We start from the raw sequence: 19,793 nt of genomic DNA, 5'->3' as shown, positions 1-19,793 counted from the left end.
CACCCCACGGCCAGAATGGCCTCCATGCACTATCCAGATCAAAACAACCACCAAAAATAGCATGGATAGATGTGCAAATTGCACTGCCTGCCTGTCGTGTTGTGCAAGCAGCACACCGCAAATACGTTTTGTTAATTTAGATGTGTGGACGTGGATACAAACAGTCCAGTATATTCTGAACGGAACTGAACTGAACTGAACTGAACTGAACTGAACTGAACTGAACTGAACTGAACTGAACTGTTTTCCCGCTGGTCAATTAGACTAAACTAAACTAAAGTAACTAGGCTAAAGTAACTAAACTAAACTAAACTAAAACTAAGCTAAACTAAAGTAACTAAATTAAACAAAATTAAACAAACTAAAAACACTAGAACTGTTCTAGAACTGGACATCACTGGTCATCACTAGTAAAGGCAAACTATAGGTGTCAGCCCACTGAGCTGCCCTCAGTGTCCATCGAAAATCACATGCGTAATCTCCCATTTCAGATTACATTACAACACAGACCTGAGCTCGCATGTAACTCTAACATCATGGCTAATCGTAGAACAGGCCAGCCAGCCTCTTCACTACACAGCACTGATGAAAACAACCCCAGAAATAGCTGTGATGGCATTCATGAGCAATGACCAAGTCATACAGTACTGCTCAAATAGCCGCTAAAACTGAAGATACACTTTGATTCTAAACACCCAGCACACACCCACAGTCCCTCAATCATTATTCTCCACACAAATTGAGCATTCAGATGAACAAAAAGCTGGTCAATAGCAGCACATGAGGAGTCTGGGGTGCATCCGGCTAGGGAAAAAGAAGCAGCCAGCCGGACAGAGGAAGTCCATCATCTGCATAGATTCCGCACTGCCTCATTAATTCAGCAGAGTCTCGGATTCACAGTCGAAGAACGAAGGATTCATACATTTGAGCATTGAAAATAAAGTGGGGTCTGTGCAGGCCCATCTTCACAAAGAGAGAACATCTGAAGCACGAGATGAAGAAAGAGGAAAAGCATACTTAAAATAGCCATACAACAGCCCTCTTTTTCAGTTCAAAGCCATGTTTCGAAGGTATACATTTGGATTCGGGAAGAAAACATACAGTATAACAGATGTGTTAGGGGGTCAAAGTGTGCGATGCAAATAACTAGTAAGCCGTCGCTGCCCCTGTTTGAACCGAACCTGTAGTGGGTTAGTAAACCCTGGTTATTCCGGTTTGGCTCTATAGACCTCCAGGAGACCGGACTACAGAATTCTAGATGGAGTTAAGTGACATAGAAGGCCCTTGTTCATTTAACTCCAGCCCACCACCATCCCCCAACCCTCCCAGTCCCAGTCCCAACTGTACATGAGGGGCTGGTCTGATGCATTCTCATCCACCGGATTCTGACACACAGCCTACAGTCTAGCCGCTAGACAACAGCCTAGTCGTGCCACACACACAGACAGACACAATCTGTCTCTCTCACACACGCACCACACGCACCACACGCACCACACACACACACACACACACACACACACACACACACACACACACACACACACACACACACACACACACACACACACACACACACACACACACACACACACACACACACACACACACACACACACACATAAACCAAGCCCTGTAATAGGATCACTCGAGCAGTATCCAGACACTGATGCGTCAGTCAAGGTTTATCTGATTGACTGGTTGGTGGTCAGAGAGATCCACAGTAAAACCCTCAGTGTTCCAATATCCATTCGTACTGTAACTCAAAGAGTGTACAAATGAAACCAAATGTAATTGTACACTCTCAGAGTTAAATTAACCCCCCTGGTTTCTATCAAACAGCCGCTTGCACTGCGACTATTACTATAGCTGCTACGAACCCGTGTGTGTGTGTGTGTGTGTGTGTGTGTGGGTGTGTGCGTGCGTGCGTGCGTGCGTGTGTGCGTGTGCGTGCGTGCGTGTGTGTGTGTGTGTGTGCGTGCGTGCGTGCGTGTGCGTGTGTGTGTGTGTCTACACGTGATTCCACTGTGATGACACGCAGATGAGCTTGCTTTTTGTTGGGGTGAACTGTGCAACCCCCCACAGGAGTCAACCTCAGAGTCAACACGGGGCACGGTGCAGTTCCCCCACAGGAGTCAACCTCAGAGTCAACACGGGGCACGGTGCAGTTCCACAGGAGTCAACCTCAGAGTCAACACGGGGCACGGTGCAGTTCAACCTCAGAGTCAACACGGGGCACGGTGCAGTTCAACCTCAGAGTCAACACGGGGCACGGTGCAGTTCAACCTCAGAGTCAACACGGGGCACGGTGCAGTTCCACAGGAGTCAACCTCAGAGTCAACACGGGGCACGGTGCAGTTCCCCCACAGGAGTCAACCTCAGAGTCAACACGGGGCACGGTGCAGTTCCCCCACAGGAGTCAACCTCAGAGTCAACACGGGGCACGGTGCAGTTCCGGAGCAGGAGGGCAAAAAAACAAAACACTTCTGTCTTCTCGTTCTCACAGCAGCCATGATGCGCTGTCAGAGAACTCTAGAGCCACTCTATCGACTGCTGTTCTTATGTTACTCTATGCTCCCACAGCATCACAATACATTCCTGAACTATTCCTGACTATATATATATATATATATATATATATATATATATATATATTAGTACAGTAATAATACAATACTATATGTGACCAGATTTGACTGAGAGCTGCCATCGCGCAAATTCCAGCTTTTCATCAAAGGAGAAAAACTTTTTTTCTTTTTTCCCAAATTAAGTTAATAGCACAGGCAGACTCTTCACATACTAGAACATGTCTACTCTGAAATAAGTGTCAGAGCTGAAATAAATGCTTAAACATGTAGCTAGGTGTAATGTTAGAGACCACAGAAGTGAACCTTTCAACCATAGTTTGAGTCCTCTGTAGAACACGTTACCATCCTATAAGCCACATCTCCAAAACGGGTGGGTCAAACAGAACAACCAATATGTCAATTTGAAGCTATGATTCCCTGCTTTCATATGACATGAAAAAACGAAAATTTAAAATAAATCCAATGGCAGTCCCTCAGTCAAATTTGGTCACATATGCTGCCTGTTCTAGGCCCTTTTTTAGTGGTGCAACCACTCCCTTACGGAGCTATATGTGTTGGGTGGGTCTGAGCACGAAAACAGCATGGTTGTTTTTCACCATTTGTGCGCAACCTAACGCACACACAAACACACGTGCACATATTAACTGTATATATGATGATTTTGGGTGTGCCAGTACAGTACAGTACGGTACAGTAGAGCAGGGGTTCTCAACGTTTTTGGCCGGGGACCCCCGGAAATGCTTTGGCAATGTCTCGGGACCCCCGCCCCGCACCCCCCGACCCCCAATATAAATTGACTGCTACAATAACCTTAATAATAGAGACAATACACCATAAATAAATACTGAAACCAGATATAATCATTAGGGAAGGTGTATGCATGTACTATGTAAACTCTTCATTTCCATTTTCCAGCCATTCAGTAGCAAAAAAAGTTATATATTTTTTTTAATTATTTGGGGACCCCCCAAAATAATTTGGCGACTCCATGAGGGGTCGCAACCCACGGGTTGAGAACCCCTGCAGTAGAGGGTACAGTAGAGGGACCCCCACACGGTAACTCTGTCATTTCTCAACCATTTCCAACGCGGGGCGGCACGCCGGAACCGGCCCGGCCCGGCCCCCTGGGCGCGTTCCTGGGGGTCTGGATGTTCCGGGGACCCACACGGAGTTGCACCACTCACTTCACACAGGTGTGATTTTTATAAGCTCAATGCCTAAGGAAATAACCTTAATTTAATTAGAAATATGGCAATATGGAAATATTAGTAATTGCCACTGGGCAATTACATTAAGTTACACTTTTATTACACTTCCTTGAGACCAATTCAAATCCTAATCTCGCGTGAAAAGGCTTTTCACAACGGAGACTTTTGCCACACCACGGCACGTGATGTCACCGAAAGATGTGGCTTTTGTGGCCTATCAATGAGGTTGGAGCTGTTTACCAGCTGTCAATCAAGCTTTTGTCCTCCTCAATGCCATTCACACGATTAACAAGGCCAACTCTCCTTTCCCTGATGATGTAACACACTATATGATCGTCCTTTATCTCAACCTGTGGGCCGGGGCCCACTGACCTTGAGGAAATTGCAAGAAAGTGGGCCCCCAAACAATTGGCCAAACCTTGAAATGTGAGTTAGTTAAAGTACACTACGTTAGTTCCATTGATCCATGACGTGCTCTGAGAATGCAGTCCACCCATCTGACCACTAAGCACGACATCCTGCCGTGTTTAGTGGTCAGATGGGTGGACCACGGATGTTTTTGAGATTTTCAAGTGGACCCTGATCCAGAAACCGTTGAGAACTACTGCAATACTGCTTTAGATTTAATTATACTATTTGCATTATTTTTCCAAATTAAGTGGCTTTTTCTCAGATGATTAGTAGCCTACTGGCCATGGCTGCCACCGGTGAAAGTGTTGATGACAGCAAAAAAAAACAAAGATGTTACATTTATAACCAAAGTATTCAGCCTCACATTGTGCTCAAACCAGCAGAAATGACGGTTGCGTGCCACAGAGAAGAGTTGTGAAAAGTTGTAATTATGGGCTCAGTCTAAAAAGATGTGCAGACTAGCGTTCCAAACTAGCGTGTTGCCACATCAGAGACGACAAAACGGAGGAGGCACGTGGAAACAAACAAAGCTTATTAAGAGACAGGGGTCCGCCTGCTCGTTTGCTGTCATCATTACACCAAGACCACACTCCCCAACAACCTTCAAACATACACAGATGCTGCACTGTTGCTTTAACACTACGTGCCATGGCACTGCTTCTTTTGAATCTGCACACAGTAAGAGCACTGTTTTAGCGAGCCAGGCCCCCACAGTCACTCTGAGAGACAGAGATTTAAAAAAGAAAAAAGGTTCAATTTGGGACGTAAAAAGTACTACTGATTACAAAGTTTACAGGCGTCTGTGCAAGCTCTAGTAACAAGTAAAAGCTGTGTGTCCGTGCGTGCGTGCGTGCGTGCGTGCGTGCGTGCGTGCGTGCGTGCGTGTTTTTATTTTTCTTTTTCCCTCCGGATTGCCAACTCTAAATTCCACCTGGCTAATGTCTGTCTGAGTTTGGCTAATGAGTGACACTGAGCTGGAGTGATATGATCAAACAGCCAGGGCTTCTGTCTGCTCCTATCACGCTCACCATGAACATGAACACCAGGCTGAGGCTAGAGAGGTTGTTTTCAGTGTGTGGAGAGACCAGTGGTGTAAGGCGCAAGTTCATTTCATTAAGTACTGTACTTAAGTACAATTTTGATGTACTTTTACTCAGTGGTGGGAAAAGGTACTCAAATCCTACTTAATAACACTCTGTTACAAGTAAAAGTCCAATAATCAAAATTTACTTGAGAGTAAAAGTGCTAAAGTATAAAATATACATAAAAGTACCAAAGGTAAAAGTACTCATTACGCACTTTTACTACTTGCGCAAAATGTCCCATTTCAGCAGTTTTAAAAATCTTATTATCTAGTATTGAAAATTGGAAATACTGTACTTGAATATTTCCTTTTTTCAATACTCGACTACATCTCAAATGCAGTACTTTTGACTCCACTACAATTATTTGACAGCTTTCGTTACTAGTTACTTTGAAGATTTAGATTATCAATACAAAACATACCATGAGCCCTATTATATGCTTTGGCTATTAGAAAACAGCCAATCTACAAGCTTGCAGATATAACGCGTAGCCTGCGACTGCGAACTAGTTCAGGCAGATGCACTCCAGAGGTTTTCCTGCATGTGCAGCACTATGTGGTGACGTGTCAACCAGCTGACCAAATTGGCGCTCTTCTTAACCCATTTTGACATGGGAACGATTCTATAAATGTCTTCTAAATCCTGACAGTTTTCTGAAAAAGCCATGTTTCTATGTCAGTCGTTCTTCGATTTTTCAAAAATAGCAGACCTACAAGCTTGTAGCGCGCCACTCGGTGGCGCGCTATGAGCTTGTAGATCTGCTATTTTTCAATAGCTAAAGCATAACATAATGCTTACACCAAAAGGGGTTCCCGCCCAAAAATGGGTTAAGCTCTCTTGATTAATTGTAATTCCTCTTGCTGTCATTGCTGCCACTGAATGTTGTATGCATCACTTCGCTTGCTCTCACACTGCTACCAGGTTGTCCTGCTGTTGATATGCATTGCATGCGTGTTCACCGGATAAAATTGTCTTGGAAATCCAGGCGCAACAGACAAGTTCCGAATGTCAACTCTGCAGTAGTCCGTGTATTGTGAGCGAATTAATATGCATGCATGCATCGCAGACTTCAAAGTTTGAATACAGGCCTTTACAACAAAACATCTTTTCATAATCATGAAGGTCTATTTGGGAGGCCATGACATGACAAAGTTTTAAAATCGTTGAGAGCTTTACGTCAAACAGAGAAATACAATTATCACTCTAGCCTCGGATAATTTTCAACAGGAGCCCAAAATGACTGAGGGGTAAATATGCCAGCTGATCCTTTGATGGGTGACACCAATCAACATCAGCAGTAATTAGCGCTCATGGAGTGCACAAAACCACATACATCTGCCCTAGACAGACTGGCTGAAAGACATAACAACTGGCCCTGGAGCAGAAATCCAGAGAAAAGGGGTTGTTAAAATAGATCATAATACTTTTGATACTTTTAATACTTTTTTTTAGATGATGAACGGGAAAGAGGAGGAGTGAAGGTAAAATAAAAAAGGAAGCATAGATGTCTTTCTTTCTTTTTTTGCCTTACCTGTAGCTCTACTGGAGGAGGGCCCCCCCTCGTCTTGAGACTTGCACGCGAGCATCTGTCTGTGCAGATGTACTGCCTCTGAGGAATGCGTGGCATTCCCCTGACTCCCATCTCCTCCTCCACCGCCGCCGCCCCCCAGGCTTTCCCCCAGCCCCTCCAGTCCAGCACTGCTGGAGCTCTCGGAGGCCCTGCCACGCTGACTCGCGTCTCCCCTGGTGCTGTGTCGCCTCTGGGGGGCTTGTTGAGACTCCTGCCGTGGTGGTGGAACCAGCAGTCTGACGGCGGGCCGGTGGTGGCCCGTTTGTAGTTCGTCGTCCTCGGGGATGGGGTTGTACCAGATCTCGCCTTCGTCGTCGGCATCGTTCTCCTCTGCCGGGTCCACACAACGAGGCTGTGGGGCCACCCTGGTCTGGCCGACGCTCACCTAGACAGAGCAATTGAAAAGAGGGTCATCGCAGGGTGAATATTCATCCCTCATGGGGCTGCCACTGGTGCCAAGATTTTATTTAAAGGAACAATGCCATTTTCTAACCTCACCTAATGGGTCCTCTAATGTTCACTACAATCACTGTGTGTGGATAGATCATAAATTATCAGAATGTTCACTTGTTGTGGAGTATAACATTTAAAGCATGTTCTGCCTCGAGTCAGATCAGCTGAATGAGTTAAAAAATAACGTAACATGCCGTTATATATAATATGACGAGTAAACACATTTTTTCTTTTTTTTGGGCTTGCACCTTTATTTATTTATTTATTTTTTAATGGAGGGACAGACAGTAGGCAGCAGGAAATGGGGAGAGTGATGGGGGGTTGACATGCAGTAAAGGCTGTCGGGATCGGGAGTCGAACACGCGGCACACTGCCAGACTGGATTACCAGCCAAGGTGCCTGGACCGCTGAGCCACAGCCCAGGCCAGAGTAAACACATTTTGATGACTAAAATCAGGGAGGTGTCCCATTAAGAATTAAGAATTCAAACTTTGAGGAAACAATCAAAACCATGATGCGATGTTAAACAACTAGAAGGAGCCACCGTGTTCAGCAAGACAGATCACAACAGTTACCTCTGCAAACTATGACCCAGCCTTTCACAGAGGACAAACGTTGGGACACTAACCTGGGGTAAGTGCAACCTAAGTGGCCGTAAGGGTGGGACTCCGGGGGCTTTCAGATGGTCTGGGGACGGGCTGGGAGGAGGCGGCTGGTGGGGGCCCGGCCCACTCTCTTCCTCAGCTCCCAGCATTCCCTGGGGCTCATCCTTGGCACCGTGGGTCTTCCCCAGGGAGCTCTGCTGCAGCCAGTTGCGTTTCTTGGAGACGGTGATGGTGTTGTGCGGCGGACGCCAGAACGACGGCTCGTTGGCCCTGCCCACGTCGTGGCTGTTGGGGTAGGGCCCTTGTACATTCTCAATGAATGCTGGAGTGAGGGAAGAAGGGGCCGAGATAGAGAGAGAAACAGACAGGCAAGTAGACTGGGTTAAGTCTGACAGACACTGAAATGCCAGAAGAACATCTCCTCGTCTCAACTGACATTAAACAGTAAAATCCTCAGCGATAATTTATCCATTTGTAACTAAGAGTGAACAAATGAACACCATTATGGGTCAATTTGGTCACATTTGCACACTCCCATGAGTTGGGAGGGCTGAGGATGTTACATTGTGCTGTTTAGTGTCCAAATTTCCAAGTCAAATCAAGCTATTCCCATTAGTCGTAATAATGGCCTTTATGTCACCTGAATCAAACATCTGTATCATGAAACCAGACATTGGCAGTGGCGCAAATCTTCATTATAATGGTATCAATCTGTTTTGTTTTAGCTGATTTCTAAACAACAGGAATGGAATTCTAAAAATTCACTCCCAGGTCTTTTTAGAATGCCAGTTACCATGGAGCCTACCAGAGCAAACTAGAGAGGAGGAAGACAACATGACACACACACACACACACACACACACACACACACACACTCAAACGTGCGCACAGCTGCACACACACTCAAACGTGTGCACACGCACGCACACGCGCACGCACACACCGACTGTCTTCATCATCTGCCACAGTGTGATCCATGTTGTTGCTTTTGTTGTCTCAGCTTTCTGCCGAACCAAAGACAAACTTTCAATTATGCTACCACTGACGAGCCCCTGGCTGGAATACATGACCTCTCTGCCCTGACACGTTACTCTCCAATGACTTCGCATCTTGGTAATGTTGGTTTAAAATAATTATAGCCTGGATTTAAACTGTGTCACACAATGGTGCGTCGCATTGCAAGCTTGTAGATTATTGTACATTTGCCACCCGCACACCGCTGTACGACAAAGCACAAATTAGGCATATGATTATGACAGGGTATTCACAGCTGTGAAAATAGAGCAAGGAGAGGAGGGAGCAGGGGTTGACAATAAGTACAGCCACTGGCGCTAAGTGTGTGCATTCAAAAAGGGCCAAATAATAGAGGTGGTGACGTGGAGCCATGCCTTATTGAAAGACTCCATAGAAGTCCCAAGTCAAAACAATTCCGCTCGGTTTGTGTGTGTGTGTGTGTATAGTACGTGTGCTTGTCGTTTACCCAACAAGATAACAGAAACAGATGGCAAAAAAACAACAATCATTTTCTACTAATCACAATGTAACCGATACAGTCTTCTGTGTGTCATTTTTTCTCCATGATACAGTGCTGACAAGCCGTGGGTTGATGAGCAGATGCAAGGAGAGAAAAACAAGCCCTGTGCTTGCGAGAGGTGCTGAGCGCAGGGTCTTGCTGTAACATGCACAACAGGCCTGTGTAAAAGACTGTTTTGATCCTCAGCTCCCAGACGAGCCCCCCTCCACATGCTATAATGATAACTTCTCTTTTCCTCTAGGAAATGCATACATGTAAAGCCAGGCTACATCCACTAAATTACAGACTCGTTCTTGGGAATATTTTCACTTCATGAAAGCAAAATACATCGGATGTCCAGTGTGTGTGTGTGTGTGTGTGTGTGTGTGTGTGTTGGTGTGTGAGTCAGTGATTGTGTGTAAACGACAATTTAAAAACCTTGTACAAAATAAGTCTGAATAAACAATAATAACTATAGTATAGTCCTTTTTCAATTGAAGAAACGGAATTCAACATAGGAAAAACATTGCATAAGCACTACTCAGTAGATTGGGACTAAGGTGCTTTTTTGCTTGGTTGCTTTATTGACACAGGCCCTGAAAGCACAGAGAGCACAAGATTCGGTGGTGCGAGGGCTCCGCTGGGATTAGTCTTTCCCTGAAAGTCAAGCAATCCCTCTGAGCTGCAGGCTCGGCTTTCTTGTGATCTGTAAGGCAACTTTATTAACGCTTCAAGAGAGTAACTGTTGACTTGCAATAAATGCTGCCATCTCTGCAGCCACAGAATCCTTTAAACCCTGACCCCTGAGTTCCTCACACCACAATAGAAGGAGTCTTGAAGCGAGTTGATTTCCCCACTTTATAGAGAACCCATTCAGCTTGATTTTTTTGCCCCCTCCTCTTGTGATTATTACTTGAGAAACCTGATAGGCGGGATGAAAATGACTCTGTAGTGGATGTTGTAGCCCCAGCCTTCAGCCAACTTACAGTAGATACGAGTAATGTAAAACATTTGTCATGGTTAGAACAGAAGCCAGCTTTGAATACACATTCCTAATCTCCATAGATAACAACAAAAAAAACTCAAAGCCTTACAAAGAGTGAAATTAAAGATGCCGCCATACCTATCTGACTCCTGTTACAATTTAATTTAAACAGTCAGGATAGAAGGCATATCTTTAAGTACTTCTGCCACTCTGCTCTGTTTAAATTACACAGTGCCAGCCAGAAACGTGTTTGCATGTACCGAGCCAACAGTGTGTTTACATTAGCCTGGATTAGACTGATGTTCTCTTTGAGGGCCAAGAGCTCTGTAGGTTTAGCATCTGCTGACTACTGAGGGGAGGGGAATGGTATGTTAGCTTTAGCTTTACCACGACTCACGAGCTAGTGTGTGTGGGCCCTAGCTGACAAGCTAAATAATAATACTTTTGTGGAATTGTTCTGCTTATGTGTGGCTGCATCCTTTAACCACTGTGCACTTTTTGTTGGTTCTTTTCCTCTACGGGCATTGGGTGACTAGCTAAAACACTTAAGTGTGCATAACTTGTGTTGATGTTGTAGCCAACAGGCTAATGACATCCAGTCTGACCCCAGATTTCATTCCAAATTATCTGGCGGCGTTTTGAGGTCTTTCACACAACTCTACCTAGAGACTGCTGTTGTCAAACTTCCTGTCTCCTGTAAGGGGTCTTTCATTTCATAACTGACAGAGGAAGCAGGCTCTAACATGTACGGCATTCCATATACCTCAGCTCCAGATTTACAGTGTTCCCCTCCTCCCAACCTCACACACTTCCTAGAACACCCTAGCTGGATGCCAGCATTTTATACGCAAGATTGTGACCAATTAAATTGGTATTTATTTTACTGATATAAAATGCCAAATGCTGTGTAATGGGAAGTACACAAACAAATTTCACCCATTTTTTAACTTTACTGATTCGGATATATGATCTACATCCCTGAAAATACAGATTTCTCTGATTTTAATATTGGGAAAAGGAAAAGACCAAACAAAATGGGATATAAGTGGTTTTTCATTTGAAGGACCACCAAATTATATGCAAATGTATTTGCCCATAGACCCCCATCTGATATATCAATTCCTTGGGGTCTTTGGCACGAAATGGTTTGACAACTACTGGCATAGTCAGCTCTGTGTCCATCATGCCCACAGGTCTTTGAAGCCACGCAAACAATATGGAATATGGAGTGGCCTCGCCACTCGATTCGATTACGATTTACCTGTTAACTAATCGATTTGATTCTACGGTGTATCCGTTTTCTATAGTTACTTTTTCAACAGTCAATACAATCAGTCGTTAGATATAATTATTAATTATGAACTCCTTTTTCATTTCTAGTGCTTTATTGTGATGTCACGTGTGTATTTCAAACTAAAATATTTAAATGCTATAAGCATTTGTATTGTGAATCATTCTGGAGTGCAGTCAGTTTAATCACATGTAGGCCTATGTATTTTGTTGTACCACATGTATGTATTTTGACGTACCCGTGAAGCCTCATCATACGACAGTGCTGCTCACTCAAAGTAGCTGATCAGATCTACAAGCTCATAGCGTGTCACACCGCGATGCGTTATGAGCTTGTGTATCTGTTGAGTGCTTGAGCAGACGAACAAGTGTGTTGTTGATAGTCATTGATCATTGTCGTTAAATGAACTGAGGATTTGACTGTGTAGTAAAACAGAGATGTGGCTAGATGTCTGCTTTCAAAATACTGGGTAGGTTTTTAATCACTTACTTTTCTCTCCCTCTCTCTCAGGCACTTATGATAGCACTTAGCCTAGCAGCTAGTAGTTGTGTTTGTAGGACACTGTTCCCAGAAGTAAATTGTCGCTGTCCGGCAGAAACCTCTTACTTTTCTGGGCCATGGCTCAGTGGTCCAGGCACCTTGGCTGGTAATCCAGTCTGGCAGTGTGCCGCGGGTTCGACTCCCGATCCCGACGGCCTTTACTGCATGTCTTCCCCCCATCTCTCTCCCCATTTCCTGTCAGCCTACTGTCTGTCCTCCATAAAAAATATAAAATAAAAAGGCGAAAGCCACAAAAAAAACATAAAAAAAAAAAAGAAACCTCTTACTTTTTGTGTTTTTTCGTAAATGAACGGCATACTTACAATCATACTACAGCGCCACACAAAAGTATCAAAAGTAGCAGATCTGCAAGCTCGAAACGCGGCGTGTAGCGTGTTTACTGTTTTTGAATTTGAATCCTGAAAAGTAACGGTTTTGGACATATGAGGTTTCCACTCGACATAGACGAGATGTCTTCACCCTAACATTATTTATTGTCCAACCGAGGCTGCCAATTGTTCCAGCAGTGTCTGAGATTAGCTGTACACAGCCACGCACATCTACGGATGGACGAACTGGCGCAAACACACACACACACACACACACACACACACACACACACACACACACACACACACACACACACACACACACACACACACACAAACGGACAGGGATGAAAACATAATCTTCACCTCCCAGCGGCCTGGCCTATGTAAAAAATGCAAGCTATTTGGGGTAATGTAATTGATCGGACAATGACATGTAGTAATACTATACTGGTATGGACCTTTAACTTAAATGAGGCCATTGTTTCCAATAAACTAGTGCTATCATACTTTGCTGTTCAAGGTATTGTGAAAACAGCCACTCTACAAGCTCATAATACACATCCACGCATTGTGTGTGTGTGGGCGATTGTGTGAGTGAGTGCGTGCGTGCGTGCGTGCGTGCGTGAGTGAGTGAGTGAGTGAATGAGTGAGTGAGTGAGTGAGTGAGTGAGTGAGTGAGTGAGTGAGTGAGTGAGTGACCGACTGACCGGTGGTCTCCAACCCTCACCCTCGTGCCTGTGCATTAAGAATGACTGGACCTGCATGGCTACCAAGTCTACCATGACCTTTGGCTTTGGTGTGAAAGAGACAGACCACTGCAGACCAGTGACATTCACCAATATCTACTAGCACACAGAGCAGTGCACTGAGCAGCAGACCAGCGTGTGAGTGCTATACCTGACCTGTCTCACTCCCTGACTCCCTGTGCTCCCGTACAGCCTCGAGTACAGCAAACACTCACATACCCTGCCCTGACCGGAAGGTAACAGATGGTCAGAGCACATAACATGGGGGTGTATACATGCGTGTGTGTGCGCGCGCGCGTGTGTGTGTGTGTGTGTGTGTGTGTGTGTGTGTGTGTGTGTGCGTACGTGTGCGTACATGCGTGCGTGCGTCAATGTTTGTGGATGGGTGTGCACGCAGTGTGTGTGTATGTGTGTGTGTGTGTGTGTGTGTGTCTGTGAGTGAGTGAGTGAGTGAGTGAGTGAGTGAGTGAGTGAGTGTGTGTGTGTGTGTGTGTGTGTGTGTGTGTGTGTGTGTGTGTGTGCATGTACGTGCGTGCGTGTGTCAATGTTTGTGGATGGGTGTGCACGCAGTGTGTGTGTATGTGTGTGTGTGTGTGTGTGTCTGTGAGTGAGTGAGTGAGTGAGTGAGTGAGTGAGTGAGTGAGTGTGTGTGTGTGTGTGTGTGTGTGTGTGTGTGTGTGTGTGTGTGTGTGTGTGTGAGAGAGAGAGAGAGACAGAGAGAGAGAGAGAGAGAGAGAGAGAGAGAGAGAATTATTAGAGAAATGAGGAAAAGGGGTCTTGAGAATAAGGATGTGATGTGATACAGAACATTAGCTGAATTGATCCTAGTTCTGTAACTATATAGTGTGCATCAAACTATCTGGATGATCACAATTTCACATAGAAATCCTGCTCAACTACAGCAATTTACATCTCATTCTTCTAACTCCTCCTAACTCCAAACACAGGACAAAATACATACTTGATCCACTTTCCCATAGCTCGTTCCTTTATTTCATGTAATGCGTTTATAAAGAGGTTCTTGTTTTGAATAAGATACACCAGTTTATTTTCTGGCCCATACAGACACACGGTTCTGTATACACAACACAAGTGACACTTGTGTTGTGTATACAGAGCCCCCCTTTAACGGAGAACCTTTAGCGGCGTACCATACATTCCAGTAGATTCTCATTCATATGGTAATTGTTGGAGATTTTTCTTTTTAAGCCAAGGAAAATCGTACAGGGCTGCATCCCACGTCAAACACTTGAATCACATCCTGGTGGCTCAGTCTACTAAACACCACTTCCTCCACGACTGTCGGATTCAATCCCAAACTGTGCCATGGTGTCAGAAAAGGGGCACTCTAAACTAAAGCTTTTGATGCCATATCACTTATAACTCAAAACGCTCAATCTCCAGTAAGATGTTAGCCATTTGCAGTCTCTCCTAAAGTAAGTTGCTGCATAAGGACTATAGTCAAGCTGGCAAGCAGAACTTGCCGGCTGAATTCAGATTCATTCCTTAAGGAAAAGGAGATGCTGGTGCTTGCCTGTATTATTGCATACGCTTAGAGGATTTCATGTGAGTCATAAGATTCATAAAACTATAGTGGCGTGCGGACTTGATGCCTAGAGTGTCTCCTCCATCATCTGATCCGTCGTCTTTTAGTGCTACCATCCTCCATAAATCTGAAAAGACAAGAGGTAGTATTGTACCTCCACTATGCGCATTGTGTGTTTATGTACAAAAACAACCATGGCAACTCGGTAATAAGGTTTTGGCATGATTTGGACACCTAATGCCACAGCGTCCTGACATGACCTGACAACAGCCTACGGGGGTAAGATTACATGTTTTCTGCCTTCTCATGTCTACCTCGCTATATTCAAGTTCACTAAGGAAGGGATCACTTTCCTCAAAATGTTAAGCAATACTACAGTATAAACCTGATTCATATAGCAATGAGACAAAACCCAGCAAAATAGCTGAATACATCTAGGTCACTTGGGGGGTAAAACACAAGACAAGGTTCATTCATTTTATTTTTCAAAGGAATGGTCTACTTTTGAGCCTGTGTTTTAGCCAATGCTTTACCACAGGTAGTGCAAGTGCACTTTGAGTAGTTCAAATATGTCTAATATACTTTTGTCCTGGTCAGCTTTCCTTAACAAACCAGCCCACTCTCATGAGTATAGTGATCTCTCAAACATCCAATTTATGGTTACGCTATTGGATGCCTGTCTGCATTTTTGTATTCTACCACAGAGCAAAAATGCAACACTGGCTGCTACAGCTATCAACATAGATTTGTATACCGTATGTGTACAGAAGTCATTATTTATGGAATATCATTCAGGACCAATAGAATATCTAACTATCTATCTATTTATCAATCTATCTGTACAGTCTATCTACTAAACAAATGCCTACAGACAGAAAACAATGCATAGTTACGCAGGCAATACCCATACTGCCACAAGAAGACTGCCCTAAAGCCAGCATTCCTAGCCGGTAGCCATGCACTCACACCTCTGGGTGATCATCAACACTGCTTTATGTGCTGAAATTAAAGAACATTGTTACATTATTATTGTTATATTGAATGCCGGAACGTCATCCCATCCCACTACCAGTATCAGAATAGGGTTGACGTGGTGTCCGGTGTCAGGTCTGAGCTTACCAGCACTCCACTTGCCTCCACACTTCCACAGACTATTCAAAAGTACTCTGCCAAGGTTCTAGGCTTATTATCCTGCCATCAATGTCTTCACATATTGTACAGTTAATTTAAAACACATTATTCAGGCACATTTGAGCCACCTCTTTTGCCCATTAAGACCACTCTATATCAAACAGCGACGTGTACCTATGGTCACATCATTCTACAGGCCACAGGTTTCTGCGTTATCTTTTTTTGTGGCGCTGCCACGCTATACAGCGAGACCGGCCGCAGACCGGTCAAACTTCTAGTCTAAGTAAAAAACAAATAGCATGCTTATATTGAGCCAGAGTTTGCAATACTTTTGTCCTACTCGCGATTAGAGAACAAGTCAGTGTATCTTAGGCTAACTCAAAACTTATTCAGCAAACATTTCAAATTTGGAACATAAATCCCACACTTCAAAGTGAAGTTACATTTTCAAGCAAATTTAACCGTCACACCAAAAAATGGTTCCCTTTAGTGAGTGAGTATGTAAATATCTGCATAAATTAAGACAAGACCCATAAACACTATGAAGGGAGCTTCAAGCTGGGAGTAGTAATTCATTGGGCCTTTTGAGAGCCATGGCGTTTCTTTTTTTAAATGGCTCTTTGTACGGCAGTGAGAGGCCCACAGGGGCAAGATAAGCCCAGGGCTGACCTTAATAAATACTTAATCGCCCTTAATTTTGTTCATTCATGGTGAGGAATTAAATAACATGGTGCAAACAAGTTAAACAACAGGAATGGAATTCAAAAAATTCACTCCCAGATCTTTTTAGAATGCCAGTTACCATGGAGCCTACCAGAGCAAACTAGAGAGGAGGAAGACAACATGACACGCGCACACACACACACTCAAACGTGCGCACAGCTGCACACACACTCCAACGTGCGCGCACGCACGCACGCACGCACGCACGCACGCACGCACGCAAGCACACACACGCACACACACACACACACACACACACAAACACACACACACACACAGATTTAGTTACTAGTTACTTTGCAGATTTAGATTATTACAAAACATACATTAACCATTTTAAGCCTATTTTAAAACATAGGCTACAAACCTGTTCTGAGATAGATCTGATACATTCGAATTTTCGAAAGAGGGTGACAAATTTTCTAAATGTTGAAATGGGCCATTCATAACGAGTACTTTTAAATACACTGAGGTCTTATACTTGGAACAGCTAGACATCTGAGTACAGCACACATGCACACATGCACGCTCGTACGCAGGCGCGTGCATACACACGCACGCACACGCGCACTCGCTCGCATGCACGCACTCGCTCGCATGCACGCACGCACACACACACAATTTCTACCGCTGTTTCTCTCTCCCTCTCTCACCACAGAGAAAATGCAGTGGCTTCACTATTGCTTAGGATTCCATTGGCTACAGCTGTGGAAAAGTTCAGTGGGGACACAAAGGGGGGAAAAGCATGGAAAAGGAAAACTGAGGCTGAAAAATACCGGACAAAATTACAAAAGAAAGAGGAGAGAAAGAAGATAATCTGTTTTTTGTATACAGGGGGAAAAAACCATCAGTTAATAACAAGAGGATGGGCAATACAACATATGTTAAACTAAAGGCTACAACTGAGGAAGAGAAGACATAGAGTGAAAGAGAGGAGCAATAAGGGGAGAAAGTGTGAAGATCCGGGCTGGGCCAACACAGAGAGTGCTGTGCAATGTGGACAACAAACGTAGAGGCCTTCCGCTCCCCGACATCAGAGTTCAGTTCACACTCTATTTCTAGCAGCAAAGCACACAGAGAGTCAATAAGAGCCTGCACATGTGGGCTGCTGGCTGTTTGCTCTGGAACACACTGTCAAACCACCACACATACACTGTAAAGTCCTCCATGTTCTTCTTTTAACTTGGAGAGTGTACAAATACAATCCAAATGGATCCATTTGGTTACATTTGCAGTTGTACACTTTCGGAGTTACAAATGCATAGATTAAAACTCTTACAGGTGACAAACACACACCATTATATAATGTTTGTATGATTTAACTCTTTGTAAAATAAAAAGTGCCCTTACGGGTAATATAGACTTACACTTTCAGATTAAAATGAACAATTAGGATTTTATAGTGTATGTTCTACCGCCTGCAAAGTCACTGCCATGGCCTGTTTAACTACTTTAATACCACCAATTATCCAGTTTCCTCTGTCCCTGTCTATGATCAAACAGTCTAACTGCCCTTCTATGATCTTTTATAGTCAACTGCTGCCTAAATTACAATTATTTGTGCATCTCCATGCTACATTAACACAGCATGCTACATCAAAACAATGTCAAATGGAATATATACAGAGAATTGTCTTTCATGTTTTCAAATGTTTCATGATACAGATGTTTTAGTGCACAATGTTCTCATATAATCACTTAATTCATGCATAGAACCCCACCACCATCATCACCACCACAATAAAAATGTGATTTGCAGCTAGAAGAAGAGAAGTGAGTTAGTTGTTATTTTACTATACTGTGAGTGATCCTACAATCGAAAGTACTACACTCTTAGTGTTAAAATGCACCTAAATTAGTGTGAAGAAGAGGACCCGCCACCAGTTAGAAAATCTTGAAAAGGAAAGCAAAGAGAGTTGAGACGACCCGTCCCTTTGCTTTGCATCCAGAAGATGAGTAGGGGAGTGAGGACCAGCACCAGACGGAGATCAGATTACTATGAGTGAAGGAGGATGACAATAATCAGACGGCAGGAAGGAGGGTGAGAGTTCCCAACTTTAATGGATCCACAGTGGTTTGTTGCCACTCCGTTTAGCCTTCCTACCTGGCTGTTGTTGTTGTGATGATGGATCAAACTGCCACGGAACCTTGGCGGCAGATTTCCCCCTGTGATTTGGACTCAGTGACTTGGCCTTGGCAGATTTCCCTCCACGAGCACCATGGCTGAGGGTCTGTGCCCCTGCTTTAGAACCTCCAGGGTTGGCCTGAGCACCACCTTTTTCCTGGCTTTGCGTGCCACGAGGTGATGAGGACGGCGAGCCCTCGATGCGCTGCTTCATCTCGGACGACAGCAGGCGACCCTTGTGCATCCACTCCTGCATCTTGTTGACGGTCACCCCGTAGCCCTTGCTGGGACAGCCGGCGGCTGCCTCTCGCACCCAGCAGGCTGTGCTCATTGCCTCCTGTATGTGTTCATGGCCCTGAGCAGCAGGTTCATCAGCGTTGTTGTCTGAAGAACCGGTGAGGCTGTTGACCGAGCCGCTGCTCTCATGCAGCCGCTCACCACGGTCATCCTCGCCAATGCCGCCAGTGTCCTGAAGCAGCTCATCGCTGCTGGTGGCGCCATAAACGGACAGTGGGTCTAACAGCGCCTCTTTCCCTACTTTTGTCTCTTCACAAATCTCTGGGCTCTGGCCTCCAGTGGCTCCACTACAAAACAAGTGCCCACCAGGATACCTGATAGCTCCATCACTGGCAGAGCGCTGTACAGTGGGTCTTATCTTGGCCAGGGACAGGCTCACCATGCTCTTACTGTTCAGCCTGCCACAGAGGCTGGACTCAAGGTTCCCACTGAGGCACAACAGTAGTGAATCAGTGTCAGACACCTGCTGTTGGCTGTTGTCTCCTCCTGAGGACCACGAGTCACTATCAATGTTCTTTGTGGACAGCCGAGAGCACAGGCTATCCCGGGAGTGACTACTGCTGCAGGACGTGGCCTGCTGGTCAATCAAACCAACGCTAAGTTGTTGGACATCGAGCTTGATATCTTGCATGGCATTAATAAGA

The 19,793-nt window shown here is 44.7% G+C and overlaps 1 protein-coding gene across 2 annotated transcripts in view; it reads right to left on the bottom strand.

Annotated features, from left to right (window-relative positions):
• The window catches only part of syde2 (synapse defective 1, Rho GTPase, homolog 2 (C. elegans)), a 54,667-nt gene that overhangs the window by 33,382 nt on the left and 1,492 nt on the right, over positions 1–19,793 (bottom strand). Inside the window, exons 2-3 of one of the 2 annotated variants that reach the window (XM_079506406.1) lie at positions 7,944–8,242; positions 6,824–7,247 (exon numbers count right to left, since the gene is read on the bottom strand). In XM_079506406.1, the coding sequence (XP_079362532.1) occupies positions 6,824–7,247; positions 7,944–8,242 (723 nt within the window). The remainder of the gene's footprint in view (positions 1–6,823; positions 7,248–7,943; positions 8,243–19,793) is intronic. The other variant, XM_079506407.1, reaches the window with a different exon arrangement.

The sequence above is a fragment of the Electrona antarctica genome (assembly GCF_951216825.1).
Source record: "Electrona antarctica genome assembly, chromosome: 7".
Taxonomy (NCBI): domain Eukaryota; kingdom Metazoa; phylum Chordata; class Actinopteri; order Myctophiformes; family Myctophidae; genus Electrona; species Electrona antarctica.
This window is presented reverse-complemented; position numbering and strand designations above follow the sequence as displayed.